Source organism: Phragmites australis, chromosome 2 (assembly GCF_958298935.1).
Source record: "Phragmites australis chromosome 2, lpPhrAust1.1, whole genome shotgun sequence".
Classification (NCBI taxonomy): domain Eukaryota; kingdom Viridiplantae; phylum Streptophyta; class Magnoliopsida; order Poales; family Poaceae; genus Phragmites; species Phragmites australis.
In genome coordinates, this window is record NC_084922.1 from 30,642,497 (window position 1) to 30,660,372 (window position 17,876).

Here is a 17,876-nt window from a genome sequence, read left to right on the forward strand (position 1 = left end):
TTCGTTAAGATTTTGCCGTAGATTTTTATTGGTTCAGCATAAGCCTCTGTCTTTCACTGCATCAAAAGGGAGTGTCATTGTGTCAAGCTGACCCTGACCATACGGCATGCTTTGTTTTTTATTAACGAGACGTCCACAGTTCCATACTCCGAGTGACATGCAACAGTACTGCAATAGTACACGACAACATGTTGTACTATGCGACGAATAGCTAGCCATGCACAAAGAAACGACTAGTTTGAGACACAGCTGCCAAATTATCAAAAACTCAACATTCTGTTTGCCCCTTACATAAAGCAATTCCTGATGTGCCGATGGCCTAGTACCAAGAACAGAGTATGTGCCGTATATTTCCGACTAATTCGCGTCAATATGTGCTCCAAAATTTACACATCGGCAACGGTGATCACCCTGTCAGACCATGCTGAAGAGATTTGCCGTGGAGATGAGGGAGCTTGCAGCGAGCGTCAGGAACCCAATGAACGACAGCCAGACCGCGACGCTGATCTTCTTGTTGAAGGGATCGGTGCCGAACCTCGACACCCACAGATCGTTGCGCGACGCGGCCGCTGACGATGCCGACATTAGGAGATACGCCAGTACCTGCAGTATGTTGTCGAAGCACTCACAGTTCAGTTACTGCACATGAGCATTTTCAGTTCCAAGAATGTGCTGTACTTGCCTGGTCCAGGAACAGGCTGAAGTAGTAGCTTGCCATGCTCCGGAAAATGAAACTCGTCGAGATCAGGCGGCGGATTTCACCGAGTGATTGCGCGATTGAGTAAACGCAAACGATCACGTTCACTCCGACAGCGTACCTGCCACACATTTGCGAAAAAAACAGAAACATAATTTACCTCCAGTAAAAGAAAGAAGAAAAAGGCTCTGAACGTCTGAATGGACAAGCTAGGAACTTGATCAGGCAGGTTAGATTCATGGTTCATAGTTTTAAGTTTGAAGTAACATTCAAAATATAAATCAAAATTGGATTTGCCATTTCAAATGGATGGAGTATTGTTATTCAACAGGATTTGAACTCGTGACTCGAGCCTAGTCAACTGCCTCTTGTACGACTAACGACTCCAATAACCGTCAGAAACAGGACACATCCGAATAAAATGCAAAAGAATAAAAAGAAAAGAAACGGGCGAAACTTTTGAACAAGTGGTGATCACCGACCTGTACTGCTCGTGGCGGCCGAAGTAGTCGCCGGCCCACCCGGACGTGCGGGCGCTGACCATCACCGAGAAGGCAACCAGGCTGAGCACCGCCGTGGCCAGCCGCAGCGCCACCGACAGCAACCTCCTCTCCCCGACCGCGGCCACGGCCGCCACGTCGGGCGGCACCGCGGTGGCAGCGGCGCCCCCATTCTCTGCCGCCGCCTGCGCGCGCTGCTGCTGGTCGAGCCGGGCCTTGCCGATGCGCAGCGGTGACGTGACGGCTGCGCGCTTCTGCTGGTCGATCCGGGCCTTGCCGACGTGCAGCGGCGACGTCACGGCCTCCTCCACAGGGTCGAACTGCACCGCGATCGCCGCTGCGACGGGCGACGCCGGCGGCTTCCAGGCCTCCGCGCGCTTCGGCGTGCTCTGGCCGCTCTTGCAGTTGGGTGCCGTGGGAGCGGGAGTAAGCGGCGACGGCGGCGTCGGCGATGGCGACGGAGACGGCGACCTAGCGAGAGACCCTTGCGACGGCGTCCGGACGAGGCCGGTCGTCAGGCGAAGCTGCGGGCGGCCATGCGGCGCCGCCTGCGCGGTGGCGCCCCCTTCGTGCGCGTTGCCCGTGGGGGATTCGGGCGGAAGCAAGCGGTGCGGCGGGGGGAAGCGCACGGGCGAGAGCGGCGGGCTCTTGGTGGGTCCTCTCCCATCGCTGGTCAAATTGGTTTCCTCCCGCGGCGACGCTTCGCCCAGCGACGGCGGCGGCGTGTGGAACTCCTCGCCCGGCGGCGATGGCGACGGGTCCGGGGGCGGAGGCTCCAGCTGCGGCGGGGGAAGGGCCGGCGGCGGCCTCTCCGGCGGCGGCCTCCTTGGCGTCGACGCCATGGTGTGTGTGGCCGATGCGCGTGGCGGAAGGAGGCGGGCGGGCTGATGCCGGGCAGGGGAGGAAGTTGCCGTGTTATGTATGGGAGGTTACGTGTTGCTTTCCTGTCTACGCAAATAGGTACTTATGGCTAATGTCCTCATGGAACAGTGTTAAAAATCTACATAAAAACTATAATTTGTAATACAAATAAAAGTTACATGTATTTTAGTACTAATATAAATAATGGTCCGTAGATATCTTATTCTTCACTAAACATGGACTGAGTTCATCTGATTTTAATGTCATCGTGACAATATCAGTGATAAAGTTACAGTGACATTGAATTTAGAAAATCCCAATACCCTTATATGTGCTAATATAGTTTAGAAAAAAATCTAGATTTTTTATAAACATCTTCTCTTGCGCTTCTTTCCCTCCCTGGCACTTCTCACATTCCTCAGTAGTTCTCTTCACTGCTTTTGCATAGCGCCCATCCAAGTACAAACAACTCTTGTATGTCTCTCTCTCTCTCTTTTTCACAATGCTTGCATTTTTTTATCAGAGACAAACACTTTAAATTCGTATAGATGATTCCATCGATTTGGCCTGGCCGTACACACGATGTTTGCATGGATTACCACGCGAGGGGCGCCAAACCGAATGCAATATTAATCGCGTCAGAAATTTTGGGTTTTTTTTTTTATCCCTTTTCCTTTTCCCTGTTTCTAGTTCTAGCTTGCAAGTGACAAACTGGGATATATTTAGTTTGAGTCTAATCTTGCCACGTCTATACATCTTGCAAGTGACAAACTGGGGAGTTTGATTTTAGTTTAATCTTGTCACGTCTAAACTTAGTCATGTCATAGATTTTTAATCTATTATTTGATTAACTGTCATAACTATGATAAACCATATTTTATTAGTCATTATCCTACATGTCATACATTTAGTTTTTTTTTTACTAACTTTAACACACATATAGCTAAAAATTTATTGACCATACTTTTTGTAACAAATCACATTTAGTTACGGTTAATCTTGTCACCATTAGGAATGAATCAAACATGCCCTCATTAGGCGACTGTCAAATTACCATGTGATGTAATCCTAAATAATTGTGGTGTCCACTTCGTCGGTAGGCGACTGGGAACTGTCTTTGACGGGCTCAACTTAGCGGTCAATATGGCATCTTCGCTTCCTGCTCGTGTTGTTTAAATGTTTATTGCTGCACTCTGACAGGAGTGAAGTGGATCGGGAGATTTGTCGAGCAAATACAGACGATGATTATCCGGCTTTCGATGATCTTGTGGGCATTGTGACGCCAATCGAACCACGCAATGAATCATGATATGTGTGTTAATTTCTTTTGCTGCCTTGACATATACGTTATGGATCGATCAAGGAAACTACATTTCTCTACGGCGATCCAATGGTGCCTTGAAGCAGATTTTGTGGAGGACCATGAAAAGGATGGGGCTACATGAAGTTAGGCAGAAGAAAAGAATTGGTTCGAAGTGGACCTCACGATAGAATATCGTGGCACCTTGTGGCCGTAAGGCAGCAAATATTCCTACTACTAATGCTCGTTAACCAGCTTGGAACACAGGAATTTCACATGAACTCCGTAGGAACATAGTTCATTTTTCGCTTGTGGAGCTGTGGTAAGAACAGCATGTATGCAAAGTACGTAAGAAACTTGACCAAGATACTCCCACCAAACATGAACAAGACCTAAAAGATCACTTGCAGAATGGCCATCTACGGGATTAGACAGTGCTGTGTGCCGTGGAACGAGGAATATCTTAAGCTTCTGCTAAAGCAACGCGTGGTCGTGTAGACCGTCTACCAGTTCCGTTGCAGATTAGTGCTAAAGACGCCCATTATAAGCAGTGTAATGTAATGGACTTGCTTTTTGGAAAGAAGGCACTCTGATCTGGTGGGGCTTGCGCTAGTTTTTTTTTCTTCCTGCTTTCCTCCCTGGCCAGGTGAGTTGGTGCCATGCATACCTTAATGGTTAAGGTATCTCAGGCGAGGCAAACTTGCGAGCCTTCCGTTTCCTTTCTGTCATTCCTGCATGTCGCCCTCATCCAATGTGCTCATCGATAGGATGATCCGAGCCTTTTGGAACAGCCCGCAACAGAATTTAACTTTGACAACTCAGACCGCAGCATGAACCATGCCAAACGGACAAATGTCACGCACTCAAAGAAGTTGGAGATGCATTGCTTTAGAACTTTAGCCTCCTGCGACGGTACGGTATCGAAGTGCGAAATGCAAACATCTTGTTACAATCTTATATAGTGAACCAAGTGCGAGAAATACCCAGTGTATATCCGTGTCAAACTCTCGATTAGGATACCCCCGGATTAGCTGCACCATGTCAAAATGTGTTCTTGCCCCGTGGCAGATGAAGACCCATCGCGGTGATACCATATCACGAAATTCCGCGCAGTCCTCGGAGATGGCATAGCTTCTAAGAACTGCACGATTGTATCTTCATTTCGTGTCAATTACTTGCGTTCGTCAAGTTGCCCCCCAGTACCTGTTATACAAATGACTGTACCGTTTCGCATCACACGGCGACCTGAAATTTCTCTGGTACACGGAGCAGCGGTAGCTTGTAGTCTCCAGGCTCTCCTAGCTGCCCGCAAGCAGCCATCTGATCATCCCCTCTGCTGAGCCGAAGAAAAACCACAAGGCCAGATTGAATTAAAACGTTGCGGAACTCAATTATTTTCTCGTCCGGTGTGGGCTTGAATTGGGAACCACTATGGGGATTGAAAGAGATGAGGTTGATCTTGCAAGGAATCCCATGGACGAGCTCTATAAGCCTCTTCGCATCATCCATACTGTGAGCACAGTAAATCCACCAAAAAAAGAAGTTAGGGTGCATGCATTAACTTATTTAATTTTGTGAGAAAAGAATACTACAGAAAAGGATTCAGTTTGCCAATGGATAAATGATCACACTAGGTTACCCAAAAAAAAGAGATGGAGAAGATTCAGTATTTCAATCTGTTTACGAGCGTATGATTACAATAACATTAACAATAGACTATTGCTAGTAGGCCTACATGTATGCCTGGATCAAATAGGAAAAATAAAAAAGAATCCCCCTTCCGAATAAACAGAAGTACTCAAGTAGCCTTTTGAAAGCACTAAACAAATGCACGCAGACCTCAACAGAAAAGATGTTTATATCATTATATGTAAGCTATGCCAAGACATCACTAGATATAAACGGTCAGCAAAGACACAGAAGCAGATTCCTGACCTGTCGTTCACTCCAGAAAGCATGACATATTCAAATAGCACTTTGTAATTTTTTCTGAAGCGAAGTCCCTCCCTTAAAGTGCCAAGAAGCAAGTTAAGATTGTATTTTCTGTTTATGGGCATTATCCAGTTTCTAACCTGCAAAACAATGCCAAAACTATTTCGCATGATAAGAACCACAAAATAATGCCACAAATATTTCGCCTGATCAGTACTTTACAGAACCACAAAATAATGCCAAGACTATTTCGCCTGATCAGAACAACCCTTACCTCATCTGTTGTTGCATTGAGACTGACGGCCAGGGCGCAATTGGATTCATGGAGGAAGCGTTTTAACTGTGGGACAAGACCACTTGTGGAGACAGTAACCTTGCGAGGACTAAAATGAAGGCCTTGCTCATCAACCATTATTGCTGATGCTTTTATCACATTGTCAATATTGTGCAATGGTTCACCCATGCCCTGAACAAATCAGAGAAAAATGAATGATTCGGGGCAAAAGTAACAGCATCTAATCAACAAAAGAAACAGAGTTTCAAAATCCGGTATGCTACATGATGAGATATTATTAGTAGCTAACTACGGTAGGTAAACATAAAAAGATGCTACATTAGTAGTGAATAATCCATGCCCAAATGAGGTACACATGGCATTGCTATCACTATACTTGCTAACACAGTACTCCAAAACCAACATCAAGAAGCCATGAAATCAGAAGCCTAAGAACTGAAAAAGGAACATAACTCAATAATACCATTGATAAGGACACGGCAACTGATAAAACAAGATGTAACCATACATAGGTCAACACGATTCTAGAATCGCACCAAATAACTGAATATGGCATGAAAGCAGAAAGCAAGGACAATATCACAAATTCACAATACTGCAAGAAAAAAAGTGCTGCTTCAACAGCAGCAATATAAACTGACTTGAGAGTTGCAGTTTAAGATACTGTGTAGACAGTAATACATATTTTTTGCTGCCACTTTAGGAAAACTGGCATGCAAAGGCAAGAAATCAGGATTCAAGATGTACACTACAAATTGTATGCTATTAGTTAAACAAGATGCTCAGTTAATCATCGTAATAAAGTCAAAGCCCTAAGTTACAGTGAAGAGAATGATTACCATAAATACAACATTAGTAATAGATCCAAATTCATCTGAAAATAATCTACGAGCAAACACAGCCTGCTCAACAATTTCAGCTGTCAACAGATGCTTTCTCAAACCCATCCTATATGAGTCACAAAAAATGGAAGCGAACATAGGGTTAGTGATGACCAAAAGAAAAGCAAATGTCTTATCCCAATGAAGTGAACAAACCTTCCAGTGAAGCAAAACTGACAATTCATGGCACAACCCACTTGACTTGAAACACAGACAGTTGTCCTGCCCCTAGCGCAAGGAATGATAACTGTTTCAATCACCGGACCATCTTCAAGAGAGAACAGTATCTGTAAAATCCTGTGTTCCATAATCAATCATATTCTGTAAATCATTGCAGAAGATATCAGTAACACTGAAAACTACCTTACGAGTTCCGTCAGATGCAGTAAGGATGTCCTTAACAGTTAAGGCCTTGAGATGAGCATGCTCGGTTATCATCTTCCTGAAGTCCTTGTTTAAACCTGAACAAGGTTAGCGGTAAAGGATGAAATCCATTCAGCAAACATACCAGCAGAGGACATAAATTTCTACCAAGGAGGAGAAAGATAAGCACATTCAAAAGTAAAATTCCAGGTGACACGAATAGATCCCTATACAGAAACTAAACAGTATGAATGGTGTCAATGCAGTCAGAGAAAGATGCCACACAAGTAAAACTTATAAAGGTAGAGGCATTTGCAAGTTGCAAAGTTCTTTTATTTGCTTATCAAGATATAAGTTCTACTTGATAGTACAATATGCGCTAGAGACTTTCTATGTATTTCCAACGGCAAAATTTGATAATATTGTGTATGAAACATGACTTTCTGTGAATGTCAATGATACTGACAAAACAATTTGGAAGGACAACTCCATGCAACCATGACCAGTACCCAAGCATGATTGGGTAGCTTAAGTACACGCTCCTACATAGACCTCATAATAACTTTCTACAATGTGAGGTATCAGTTAATAACTTACTCCAGAATAGATTAATTTCACAATTCATCACAGTCAAAATTATCGAAGTTAATATTTATAAGGAAAAAAATTAATTTACCAGCCAGTTCGTCGTGGCAATGCGCCCAGACGTTGTTCCCGTAAAGGCATTTCCACAGCATCATGGCCTGCCCCGGCCGGAACCCCTGCGCCTGCACCCAATCCTGCGCAAGACTCACGCCAAATCAGCTCGCACGCATGCGCATACCACCAACCGACGGACTACATAAAACCCGCAGGTCGAGAGCCGAGCCCTTACCTCGAGTTCCGGGTAGTCCATCCCCTTGAGCACGACCTTGGAGCCGGCCTCGCAGCGGGCGGCGGCGGGGCGGCGAAGGGCTGAGAAGAGGCGGCGCGGCGCGGCGGGGGAGGAGCGGGCGCGGAGGGATGAAACGCTCCGGCTCCACCGGAGGAGGGGCAGCGCCTGCGCCGCCATGGGGACTTGCCTGGCTCTGGCTGGCCTGGGTCGCGCGAGCTTGCGACCTCTCTTGCGACCCCTCGCGGTTGTGAATTTTTCTGGCGAGCAAGGCTGCCGATGGCAGGATAGAGTAGGGATGGGCTGCTTTTCAGTATGGGCTTCTGTTGCTCGGCAGAAGGGAGAGAATCACATATTGGGCCCTGTGTTCTGCTCCGAAATGGGCCGAGCCAAGTATGTTATTTCACTGGGCTGCATATGCGTTACAGTATTTCTTCAGATTTGTTGTGCAAACTGCAAAAGTGCAAAGGCTGTTCGGCCTATCCACCTATTAGGGGGCTAATTTGCCAATTTATATCTCGGCCTAGAGACACCGATTCAGCACTATGGCTGGTGGCATCACACAAACCGTGATGGAATAAGCATAAACATAAACGGAGCACCAACATAGTTTTGGGTATTAGGGCTTATTATGCACAAATCCTGTTACTGTATCTTCATCCATGGTTAGTGAAAATATGCACCAATAGTACGGCAGACAAGACATACCATTTCTTTGTCTTCCTCAGATCGCTACGGTAGCGTCCAAAAATGGAGCCAGTGTAGATCACCTTCATGTAAGATTTGATCAGTGTTTTGTTAAAGATCATATTATTTCTTCTAAGCCATAAAGCTTAACAAAGTGCAAAAGCCCTTGCCAACAATTGCAATTTTAATTTCGATCCCATCAGCATTAGCCAATCATCAAACATATCATTAACACTAGTAGGTGGGTCTAAATTAAAAGCAATATGAACGCCCCTCTAAATAAACTTAGCAAAATGACAATAAAAAAGAGATATTGTATAATCTCATTACTAAAACAAAAGCAACATTTCTTACTTTCATTCTAGTTATGTCTAGCTAAATTGTCTTTGTCAGGATTACACCTATTTTTAAATACCAAAAAAATGATCTTCAAAGGCACTTTAAGCTTCCAAAGAACCATGTTTGCATTTACAATACCATTGTTCAAAATGGCTTTATACATCACGAAAACTCCATCTAGAAACATCCGAGCTATTGTTTAACTGGACATTGGCAACTCTTGGTACAAGGTTGTGCCATTCCACTAATTTATCTTTCACCAATGCTATATAAAAGGCTATATTGAGTGGGACACTGTTTAACACTTTAGCTACCAATGCATTTTTTTCCGAACAATGTTATATAGAGATGGATATTGATGATGACTACCAGGCCAGATCTTAGTTTGATTGACGGAATCCAAAGCTACCTCTATGTTAGAGTCAGAGTTTGGTGTGGAGGTGTTTGTTACGATAAATGATGTTTTGAGGTTGCTACTAGGAGTAAAGAACTTGCACACTTACTCCACATCAAGTCAAGCGAAAAGGTTAGGACCTCAAATAGCCACATCTTTAACGAACCAACTTCTCAAAAAGCTACAATACAGAACAAACTGCGGAGAAGCCACAAGAAAAGCAAATATACCCTTAATGCTACTTTTATTTTGTTAGTATATATGCCCACACATCAACATTTAGAATGCAACAGAATTTGTAGTAGCTATTACACTTTAGTTTGACTGCCTTAATGTTTGCCACTTGTCAGGACGAAATTGCAAAATGAATGAAGGCGTATGGCCGGAGGAGTTTCCATGAATTTGTTGTCTATCCCTCCAGATGGTAACATTATAGTCAATTATAGTATGATATGTTAGATAAATCAAATTTAAATGTAGATATACGTTTACTTGGCAATGGAACATAGGTTTCTTTTGGGACAATGTGGCTTGTGCGGAAGCCAGCTATGAGAGAATTTGGTGAATGTTCCCTGTGCTTCTATAGTCGTAGTTTTTGCTTTGTCAGTACTAGCGAGTAGGGAGATAAGTTTTGGTTTTTTTGGATCCAAAACTCATTTAAATAAACTAAAGATTTATCTCTATCTAATTAACTTAACAAAAATAAACTAAGTAGCAACCATAATTACTCATTGTGTACATATTTGCATCCAGAGATCGTGTATTCAAATGCTTAGAGCATGTTTGGTTGGCTAAATCATGTTCTTCAAGTGCTTAGAGCATGCTTGGTTGGCTAATGCATTTTACAACACCTAGTTGTGATAAAAGTGTGGCGAGGAAACATTTGGTAGCCATGTATCGGCTGTGGGCTTTTGTGCTAAAAACTGCATTTTACAACACCTAGTTGTGACAAAAGTGTGGCAAGGAAACATTTGGTAGCCATATATCAGCTGTGGACTTTTGTGCTGAAAACTCTTGTCTTGCTCAACTGTGGAAATGAAAAAGGTCTATCTGTGACGGGACGCCCTTGCCCGAGTCAATTCGTCGAACCCCTGGGCACAAGCCTCCTGAGGGCCCCCGGCAACACGAGTCCTCGGTCACTTGGCTTTCCTCCCGTACCGTACCCCGTGGCTACTTCGGCAACCCGCTGTCCCAAGCGCTCACATGGAGTCTCCCGCACGAACTCGAACCACCTCCGCCTCGCCACCTCTTTCCCTTCCCCAGTAGCCGCCGCCGCTACCCGCTCCGGAAGCCATACCACCTGAGGCCTTCCACGCCGCTCACCCACAGCAGCCCACCGCTGCCGCCGCGCCCCTCTCCGGCCATCCCGGCTCCTGCTCCAAGCATGAGGCAGCCCACCGCGGGCGGGGACGCGGGGTTTGTGCGGGCGGACCAGATAGACCTCAAGAGCCTGGACGAGCAGCTCGAGCGCCACCTCGGCCGCCCGGCGGAGCGGGGCGGGCTCGCCGCCGCGGCGCAGACCGGGACGGGGAGCCGCCGGGGCGAGTCCGCGAGGCTGGGTGAGGAGGAGCTGCAGACGCCGCTGCGGCGGTGCCGGGAGGACTGGGAGATCGACCCCGCTAAGCTCGTCATCAAGGGCGTCATCGCGCGCGGCACCTTCGGCACCGTCCACCGCGGCCTCTACGACGGCCAGGACGTAGCCGGTATCGTGCCAGCATCCACACTACTTCTTTTACACATTTTAACACATACGCGTGCATAGCCACCCGACGAGCCAAGTTTCAGTGTCCATAAGCTGTTCCATGAAATCGCCATGTTACTTATCAGTAACTTCACCTGCGCTAGACTTTTGGTTCTGAATCTGATTGATTCGTTCGCAAGTTCTTAGGAAAGTCTGCTGCATGCTTCATTTTTGTTCCTGGTTTAGAGTGCCGAGTACAATTGATCGATAGATGGCAATGGCATTTGCCATAGGTGGTCGTTTTGGGTGATTTCACGTGTTGTTTTCGCCGGTCGTGTCACCGGTGCTTTTCCTTGTCAGCAAATTGCTAAAGTTGATATCTCTGCTTTTCTTGATTCCATGGTGTATTCCGTGACTTCTTTAGATAAGCCCGCTTTTGGTTTGTAAGTGTAGCCCCCCTCATGTGATCCGAACCAACCAACAGTGAAAAGTTTTGGTACGCGTGATCCTTGTGTTCATCTTATGATGAGCCCCTGGAAGTCAACAGATTACAGACTAAAGCAGCTGATTTTTTTTTTTTTGGCAAAAAGTTGCAACTTGCAAGTGGCGTTGTACTTTTCATGGGACCAGGAAAATCGGAAAGAATCTAAACTGGGTTAGTTTTTCCAAACAAAAAGCGCAGAATTTTGCCGCTAGAATATAAGTTACCAGTTTTGCATTGTCCCACTAAAGCATAATCACATGGCACAAGACAAAGCAGATGCAATATGTCCAGAACTTTATCATTCATTGCATGTTGCCCTCTCAATACGTTTTATTCACCAGCTAATTCAATTCTCAAAGGTGTGATTAAAATGCCATACTAAATGTGTCGAGGCATTCATCGGCTCACTGAAGTTATTAAATGGCTTGTTTTGCCTTTACTTGATACTTCGGTTGTGCGATGAACTCAGCTTCCTCACTGTCCTACATAAATTACATCTCAGATGTCACATTCTACTTCCCTGGGTGCTTCATTTACATGCTATGCCCTTAAGAGGTGTCTCACTATTCCATTTTTACACATCAGGCAAAAAATTCTAACTGATACATTTAAGCTTTTATTAAGAATTGCTGTTCAACGTGCACAACTAAATGCAGCCTTTTTTTTTTCAAGAATGTGTTACCTTGGTCCTCATTAACTGCTAACCTATTTTTTGGATTTGAAATGTGTTGTATCCATCCTCATACAGTCACTGCTGTTATGCATAAGAGTCAACAATATGGAGTAAAATGCACAGTTCAAAAGTACCTTTGTGAGCTTGTATCAACTGTTCAGTGTACGAAATTTTATGGTTACCATGGAGACTTCCATTTTTCAACATTAATTGTTAAATATTATTATCTTCCAGTGAAATTGCTTGACTGGGGGGAGGATGGCCACAGATCAGAACAAGAAATCTCTGCACTAAGAGCAGCATTTGCACAAGAGGTTGCTGTCTGGCATAAGCTTGATCATCCAAACGTTACTAAGGTAATCTTTGCCTGAAGAAGCCTTTTTCCCTCCCCATCAAATTTCATAGGTTAAATCACTTTGCTGTATACATCAATTCATTTCGTAGCTTTGGTTCACAGGACAGAGTCTAGCATTGCTATCCGATATTGTCCATGACAACCCCATTGTTACACTTGTTTACTACCGCATGGGATATCTGTAGCAGTATACTGAAATATGTGGTCAATCATCCCTGTGGTATCAGTCTTCACATTTTCTCCACATATATAGATATCTGACAGCATAGTGATGGTCTTGTTCAGTACTACCAGCTATCTTTATGCTTCAATGTCATAATCTAATTCTAAACATGCCATATATGTCAGAGTTTGCATGTTTTCCTCCTATGGATATAATAAGGTATAGAACATTAATTTTTTTAATAATAGTAGCAAAACTGGATTTTGTTTTATGACATACTAATTTGTCTACATATATCACTATGAGAATTGACCTCAACATGATAGCAAATTTAATTAGCAATTTATAGGAGGCTTTTGTTTTGTCGTCTGTACAATTCATTGTGGATTATCAACTACTATTATTTGTTTGTTCTAGTCTCTTGGTGGTGAACGTAGATATCTTTCTGATTGTCAACTAGATGTCCTAACAATATCTTGAACTTTCATCTGACAGTTTATCGGGGCTATAATGGGTGCAAGAGATCTAAATGTACAGACGGAACATGGGCATCTTGGCATGCCAAGTAATATTTGCTGCGTTGTTGTTGAATACCTTCCTGGAGGGGCACTAAAAAACTTTCTGATAAAGAACAGAAGAAGGAAGCTTGCCTTTAAAGTTGTGGCCCAAATAGCTCTTGACCTTGCCAGGGGGTAAGTAATTAACTGATTTTATCTTTTGGTTTTGCCTAAAATGTTGTTGTTCTGCCTCTTCAGTCATCAAAGATATAATTGTGAGCGTTGTGTTTCAATAGATTAAGCTATCTTCACTCAGAGAAGATAGTGCATCGTGATGTCAAGACTGAAAATATGCTTCTGGACAAAACGAGAACTGTGAAAATTGCTGATTTTGGCGTTGCTCGAGTTGAGGCTTCAAATCCTAGTGATATGACTGGTGAAACAGGGACACTTGGTTACATGGCACCAGAGGTATTTGATCTTTAACCATTCACTTTTTTTCTTAATTTTAAAACTGAACATCTGGAGAAGTTACCTTATATCATTTATCAATTGCAGATATGTCTTAGTTGCACGAAAACTGTGTAATTAAGTAGGAAAATATGTGGCTTCATGGCACAGCAATATTTGTTTTAGTGGATGGCACAACAAAGTTGCTTGTTTAGATAGTTGAAACTGCAAGATTGGAGCTCATCTTTTCGATAATTTGGACGAGTGTTTGTGCTATTTTCTTTTCAAAGCTACGCTTACCCATTGCTTCATATATCACACTGATTTATCATTTATAAGGAAGCAGGCTTTTCCCATTGATCTCAAATTTATTTGTTCTTTTTTGCACTGGCACTTTTCTTTTCCTTGTTTCTTGAAAGAATATACTTGTTCTTTACATTGGCATATGCATACGTGCAGGTTCTCAATGGCCATCCTTACAATAGGAAGTGTGACGTTTACAGCTTCGGAATCTGCCTGTGGGAGATATACTGCTGCGACATGCCGTACCCCGACCTGAGCTTCTCGGAAGTCACTTCTGCTGTCGTTCGCCAGGTAAAAAAACATGCCTCTGTCCCGTTCCTTTCCCTCCTTGCTACCATCTTGTGTCCTGAAAGCCTGAACCGAAAACGAAATTTCACAGAACCTGAGGCCAGAGATCCCGCGCTGCTGCCCGAGCTCGCTAGCGAACGTGATGAAGCGGTGCTGGGACGCGAACCCTGACAAGCGGCCCGAGATGGCCGAGGTGGTGTCCATGCTGGAGGCGATCGACACGTCCAAGGGCGGGGGCATGATCCCCAAGGACCAGACGCAGGGCTGCTTCTCGTGCTTCCGTCGGCACCGAGGCCCCTGACGCCGCCGTGTGATCCGATCGCGCCGCGGCCGTAGCTACCCGGTGAAACCATGCTGCTATTGATCGCTAGACCTCGGTGTAATCTAGTTGCAGAACTGGCTATAATTGGGATGTTGTCATGGGTGTAAATGAATGAGCCGTTCGATCTCATCCTTGCACGCTTGCTGCGAGTTCTAATGCTTGCTGTACGTTGAGGTCAAACCTAGGGAGAGAGTTGCTCACATGGTTTGATTATTGTCCCTGAAGCAGGCTTTGCACTATTGGATTAACCATGTTTACATACATGATGTTAATAATGATTATCGATAATGAATAATAGTATGAATCATCATCAGGATATGACATGAAACTGGATTGAAGAGAGCTTTGCTGAATCTAAGGACAGGTCAACGTGTGCTAATGATTAGGAAGCAAATTCTATAAAATCCTATTTTATAAAAGATATTTTGATGATATGTGTCACTCATCTCTCCTCTTCAGTACAACTATTGAATCATAGGATGAATAGTGTGAATGGGATCTAGGGTTTTTCTGGATATAATTCTATAGAATTTATTTTCATCCGATCTCACCTACGCACAACCGGCATGTGTGTGAATATGGTTATCTCGATCATCTATTTTTTTATTTAATATTCATCTATGTGTTTATTTTTAGCTATTTTTGAATTTTTTTCTCATATCTTCAACACAAATAAACGTCTGATAGCTATGAGTCGGCAAGACGAATTTTCCCTTTCCCTCCACTCGCCGCCGTTTTTCTGTGGCCTTCCGATCCGGAACCTAAGCCCCCCACTCCTGTACCTCTCCCCGATGGCCGTGAGCTCGCGACTCCCCTCGCCTCCCGCGGCGCGCGGCCTCCTGCGCCGCTTCCCGCGGAGCATCCTCCCCCTGGAGCGCGCGCCGCGCCGCCTAGCCCCGGGCGCCCGCGCCGTATCCGGGAACCCCGGCCCCGGCGGCTCGCCCCTGCCCAGGCGAACGCCGGCGCCGGCTGACTCCACGCCGTCGTCGGCCTCCTCGGTCATCGATTTCCTCACCCTCTGCCATAGCCTCAAGGTACAATTATACGCGCTCGCCATAATTAGTCGCGCTTTGATTTGGATTGATTCGTACCCCTCATTCATTGATTCTTAGATCCATGAAAGCTCATGACTCTGACGCCTATTGCTTTATTGTAATCTTCAGACCACTAAAAGGAAAGGATGGATAAATCATAGCATTAAGGGCCCCGAGTCTATTGCTGATCACATGTACCGTATGGCCTTGATGGCTTTGATTGCTGGAGACCTGCCTGCGGTGGATCGAGAAAGGTCTGTTTCTTCAAATGATTGTTCTGTTCTTCTGAGTTTTGGTTCTCGCAAAGCATCTGCCTTGGACTTCCCTCATCATTTTTTTGTTCGGTGCTGACCACCACATTGTTTGTCTGAAACAGGTGTATTAAAATTGCTATCGTGCACGACATTGCTGAAGGTAGGCTGTGAACACTGTGCATTAGACAAACTATTGGCCTGTTGTCTATTGAATGCGCCTATTTGACCGCATGAACTGCACATCACCTGGCAGTAGATTAGCCTGAATCTCAGCTAAGTAAAACTCAGATATTGAAACTACTTTGTTCGACAGCTATTGTTGGTGACATTACTCCATCTGATGGTATACCTAAGGCTGAAAAAAGCCGGCGTGAACAAGCAGCTCTAGATGAAATGTGTGAAGTTCTTGGTGGTGGACCAATAGGTGTCTGTCCATTCTTTTATGTTAAATGTCAGTTCATGCAGAAACATCCAACAACAAAAGATTCTCAGTGATCTATAATTGGTTGTTTTGCAGCTGATGAGATTAAGGAGCTGTGGGGAGAATATGAAAATAATTCTTCTATTGAAGCCAATCTTGTAAAAGATTTTGATAAAGTAAGCTGACAAATTTTTTTCCTGAAATGTCTACTTGTCATTTTTCTCCAAAATCTCAATGTATGTAATTTACAAATTAACTACAAGAATATTAGTTTGGGTTTTATAGCACTTGTTATCAAACTTGAAAATATCCATTGTAGAAATACATGAGTTTTCTAGTAGCTACCAGGATTGCCATTTTGATCAACCTTGGTAGAGTATAAACTCTTGGTAAACTTATATACAAGTCCCTGCACAAATCACATGAACAGTTTGTTCTGACTTAATCTGTTCTGTCCATTCGAGAGTTCACTTAAATGCTTCTATTGACGTGGGCATAATAGACATATTGATCTTGAATGGCCCAATTTTCCAAGTTGGAACGTACACAGTTTGTTAGGAATGCAAAAGCTTATTGGGTTTATTCCCAATATCCCAATGTTCCAATCCTTCAAAACATGCAAGTAAGCTGTTGATTTTTTTAATTACAGACATGATATTCGCTACACATTTTTATGTGTAGTATTTCAGTTAACTTCAGTGCATTTTTAGTTTTGTTTCTTTTGTTTGTTATCTTCTGTTTGGTGCTTGAGATTTGAAGTTTTACAATACTTTTATTTGTTTCAGGTGGAAATGATTCTTCAAGCATTAGAATATGAGAAAGGTATTGACTTTTTGTCATATTTGATTTGTGTACCCACAAACAATGAGCTAATTCTCATTTTGCTTACTTTAAGTATGCTATGCTGTACATTCAACGGTAGTACTCCTATTGAAGTATTGGGTTTCGTTCACTTTACAACAGCTTAAATTGCTTCGCTGGTATGAAAATGATTTGGTATTATGAAGTATAGATGATGAATTATCGATGTTTTTAATGATGATATTCTTGATATATTAAGAAATTGCCATGGTTCTTTTTGGGGTTAATCATTGTGCAAAACACTTGTAAGCATTTGGCTTGGATAAATAATTAGAATTGATGCCTGCCTTATCATGTCAAATGTCGTACAATAGAACTTATTGATCCATACCACCAAAAATTGTACTTCAAACACATCCATTTATTCTGCTAAATTTTTGCATCTTGAAAATTCGCAGAACATGGCAAAGTGCTAGATGAGTTCTTTCTCTCTACTGCTGGTAATTTGATCAATCTCTGTTGCAAAAACATGCAATTGCTAAAGTGGCCACAAAACATTTCTAGTTGCTTCCTTTTGTTAAATATTTTCCCAAACTTGTATTGCAGGCAAGTTCCAGACAGAGGTTGGTAAGAGCTGGGCTGCTGAAGTGAATGCAAGGAGAAACAAGCAGCGATGCGGAAAACAGAAGTAGGAGCGTTTGATTGCATCATTCATCCTCTACTGAAACACTTGTTGTGATGACGGGGGTGGTGTGGCGAACTGGTGATTGGTGTGTTGCAGACCCTGGAGTCAAACCATAAGCCAACTTCAACAATGGCATTTAACCGATTGCTGCAGCGATCCAGCCTCGGTAAGGAATAACGGGAAGGGCATTGAGGACTCGGGATGTAAGTTTAGTTAGAGCGCAAGGTTCGAAATTAAGACTAGCTGTACGTACTAAACACTAATGTTATAGTTAGGGTCCAGTGAGGAATAAGTTATGCTTTCGTTACTCGGGGGAATAATGAAAAGGTGATGCTGTTGGCCCCA

The 17,876-nt window shown here is 43.8% G+C and overlaps 4 protein-coding genes across 5 annotated transcripts; 2 read left to right on the forward strand and 2 right to left on the reverse strand.

The window, feature by feature from the left end:
* Nucleotides 1-77: 77 nt before the first annotated feature.
* Nucleotides 78-2,144, reverse strand: LOC133908353 (CASP-like protein 4U1). Its single transcript, XM_062350337.1, has 3 exons — nucleotides 1,180-2,144; nucleotides 683-818; nucleotides 78-603 (listed from the first exon to the last, which is right to left on the reverse strand). The coding sequence occupies exons 1-3, from the start codon at nucleotides 2,037-2,039 to the stop codon at nucleotides 415-417; spliced, it is 1,185 nt and encodes a 394-aa protein (XP_062206321.1). The 5' UTR covers nucleotides 2,040-2,144; the 3' UTR covers nucleotides 78-414.
* A 2,077-nt stretch (nucleotides 2,145-4,221) lies between these two features.
* On the reverse strand, nucleotides 4,222-7,960 carry LOC133908354 (uncharacterized). The gene is made up of 8 exons (XM_062350338.1): nucleotides 7,704-7,960; nucleotides 7,506-7,608; nucleotides 6,830-6,927; nucleotides 6,623-6,753; nucleotides 6,425-6,533; nucleotides 5,565-5,756; nucleotides 5,294-5,430; nucleotides 4,222-4,868 (listed from the first exon to the last, which is right to left on the reverse strand). The coding sequence occupies exons 1-8, from the start codon at nucleotides 7,878-7,880 to the stop codon at nucleotides 4,592-4,594; spliced, it is 1,224 nt and encodes a 407-aa protein (XP_062206322.1). The 5' UTR covers nucleotides 7,881-7,960; the 3' UTR covers nucleotides 4,222-4,591.
* Nucleotides 7,961-10,181: 2,221 nt separating this feature from the next.
* On the forward strand, nucleotides 10,182-14,597 carry LOC133908355 (serine/threonine-protein kinase STY13-like). Its single transcript, XM_062350339.1, has 6 exons — nucleotides 10,182-10,823; nucleotides 12,193-12,314; nucleotides 12,972-13,168; nucleotides 13,270-13,444; nucleotides 13,883-14,017; nucleotides 14,106-14,597. Exons 1-6 carry the CDS (start codon nucleotides 10,505-10,507, stop codon nucleotides 14,313-14,315), a joined length of 1,158 nt encoding a protein of 385 aa, XP_062206323.1. The 5' UTR covers nucleotides 10,182-10,504; the 3' UTR covers nucleotides 14,316-14,597.
* Nucleotides 14,598-15,040: 443 nt separating this feature from the next.
* On the forward strand, nucleotides 15,041-17,876 carry LOC133908356 (uncharacterized). Of its 2 annotated transcripts, XM_062350340.1 has the most exons (8): nucleotides 15,041-15,370; nucleotides 15,500-15,624; nucleotides 15,747-15,784; nucleotides 15,938-16,048; nucleotides 16,142-16,221; nucleotides 16,831-16,867; nucleotides 17,305-17,346; nucleotides 17,453-17,876. In XM_062350340.1, the coding sequence occupies exons 1-8, from the start codon at nucleotides 15,128-15,130 to the stop codon at nucleotides 17,536-17,538; spliced, it is 762 nt and encodes a 253-aa protein (XP_062206324.1). In that variant the 5' UTR covers nucleotides 15,041-15,127; the 3' UTR covers nucleotides 17,539-17,876. The 2 variants fall into 2 exon arrangements, with proteins under 2 accessions (XP_062206324.1, XP_062206325.1); XM_062350341.1 differs by lacking the exon at nucleotides 17,305-17,346.

What these genes read in the sequence shown, in the direction of transcription:
- LOC133908355 (XM_062350339.1), top strand. Translation starts at nt 10,505, where the DNA reads ATGAGGCAGCCCACCGCGGGCGGGGACGCGGGGTTTGTGCGGGCGGAC. An exon ending in GCTCTTGACCTTGCCAGGGG is followed by an intron (nt 13,169 to 13,269) that starts GTAAGTAATTAA and finishes GTGTTTCAATAG; the next exon opens with ATTAAGCTATCTTCACTCAG. An exon ending in TTGGTTACATGGCACCAGAG is followed by an intron (nt 13,445 to 13,882) that starts GTATTTGATCTT and finishes GCATACGTGCAG; the next exon opens with GTTCTCAATGGCCATCCTTA.
- LOC133908353 (XM_062350337.1), bottom strand. Translation starts at nt 2,039, where the DNA reads ATGGCGTCGACGCCAAGGAGGCCGCCGCCGGAGAGGCCGCCGCCGGCC. An exon ending in GGCCGCCACGAGCAGTACAG is followed by an intron (nt 819 to 1,179) that starts GTCGGTGATCAC and finishes AATGTGTGGCAG; the next exon opens with GTACGCTGTCGGAGTGAACG. An exon ending in TCAGCCTGTTCCTGGACCAG is followed by an intron (nt 604 to 682) that starts GCAAGTACAGCA and finishes AACATACTGCAG; the next exon opens with GTACTGGCGTATCTCCTAAT.
- LOC133908356 (XM_062350340.1), top strand. Translation starts at nt 15,128, where the DNA reads ATGGCCGTGAGCTCGCGACTCCCCTCGCCTCCCGCGGCGCGCGGCCTC. An exon ending in CCTGCGGTGGATCGAGAAAG is followed by an intron (nt 15,625 to 15,746) that starts GTCTGTTTCTTC and finishes TGTCTGAAACAG; the next exon opens with GTGTATTAAAATTGCTATCG. An exon ending in TTGTAAAAGATTTTGATAAA is followed by an intron (nt 16,222 to 16,830) that starts GTAAGCTGACAA and finishes TATTTGTTTCAG; the next exon opens with GTGGAAATGATTCTTCAAGC.
- LOC133908354 (XM_062350338.1), bottom strand. Translation starts at nt 7,880, where the DNA reads ATGGCGGCGCAGGCGCTGCCCCTCCTCCGGTGGAGCCGGAGCGTTTCA. An exon ending in TGGACTACCCGGAACTCGAG is followed by an intron (nt 7,609 to 7,703) that starts GTAAGGGCTCGG and finishes AGTCTTGCGCAG; the next exon opens with GATTGGGTGCAGGCGCAGGG. An exon ending in TCAATGCAACAACAGATGAG is followed by an intron (nt 5,431 to 5,564) that starts GTAAGGGTTGTT and finishes ATTGTTTTGCAG; the next exon opens with GTTAGAAACTGGATAATGCC.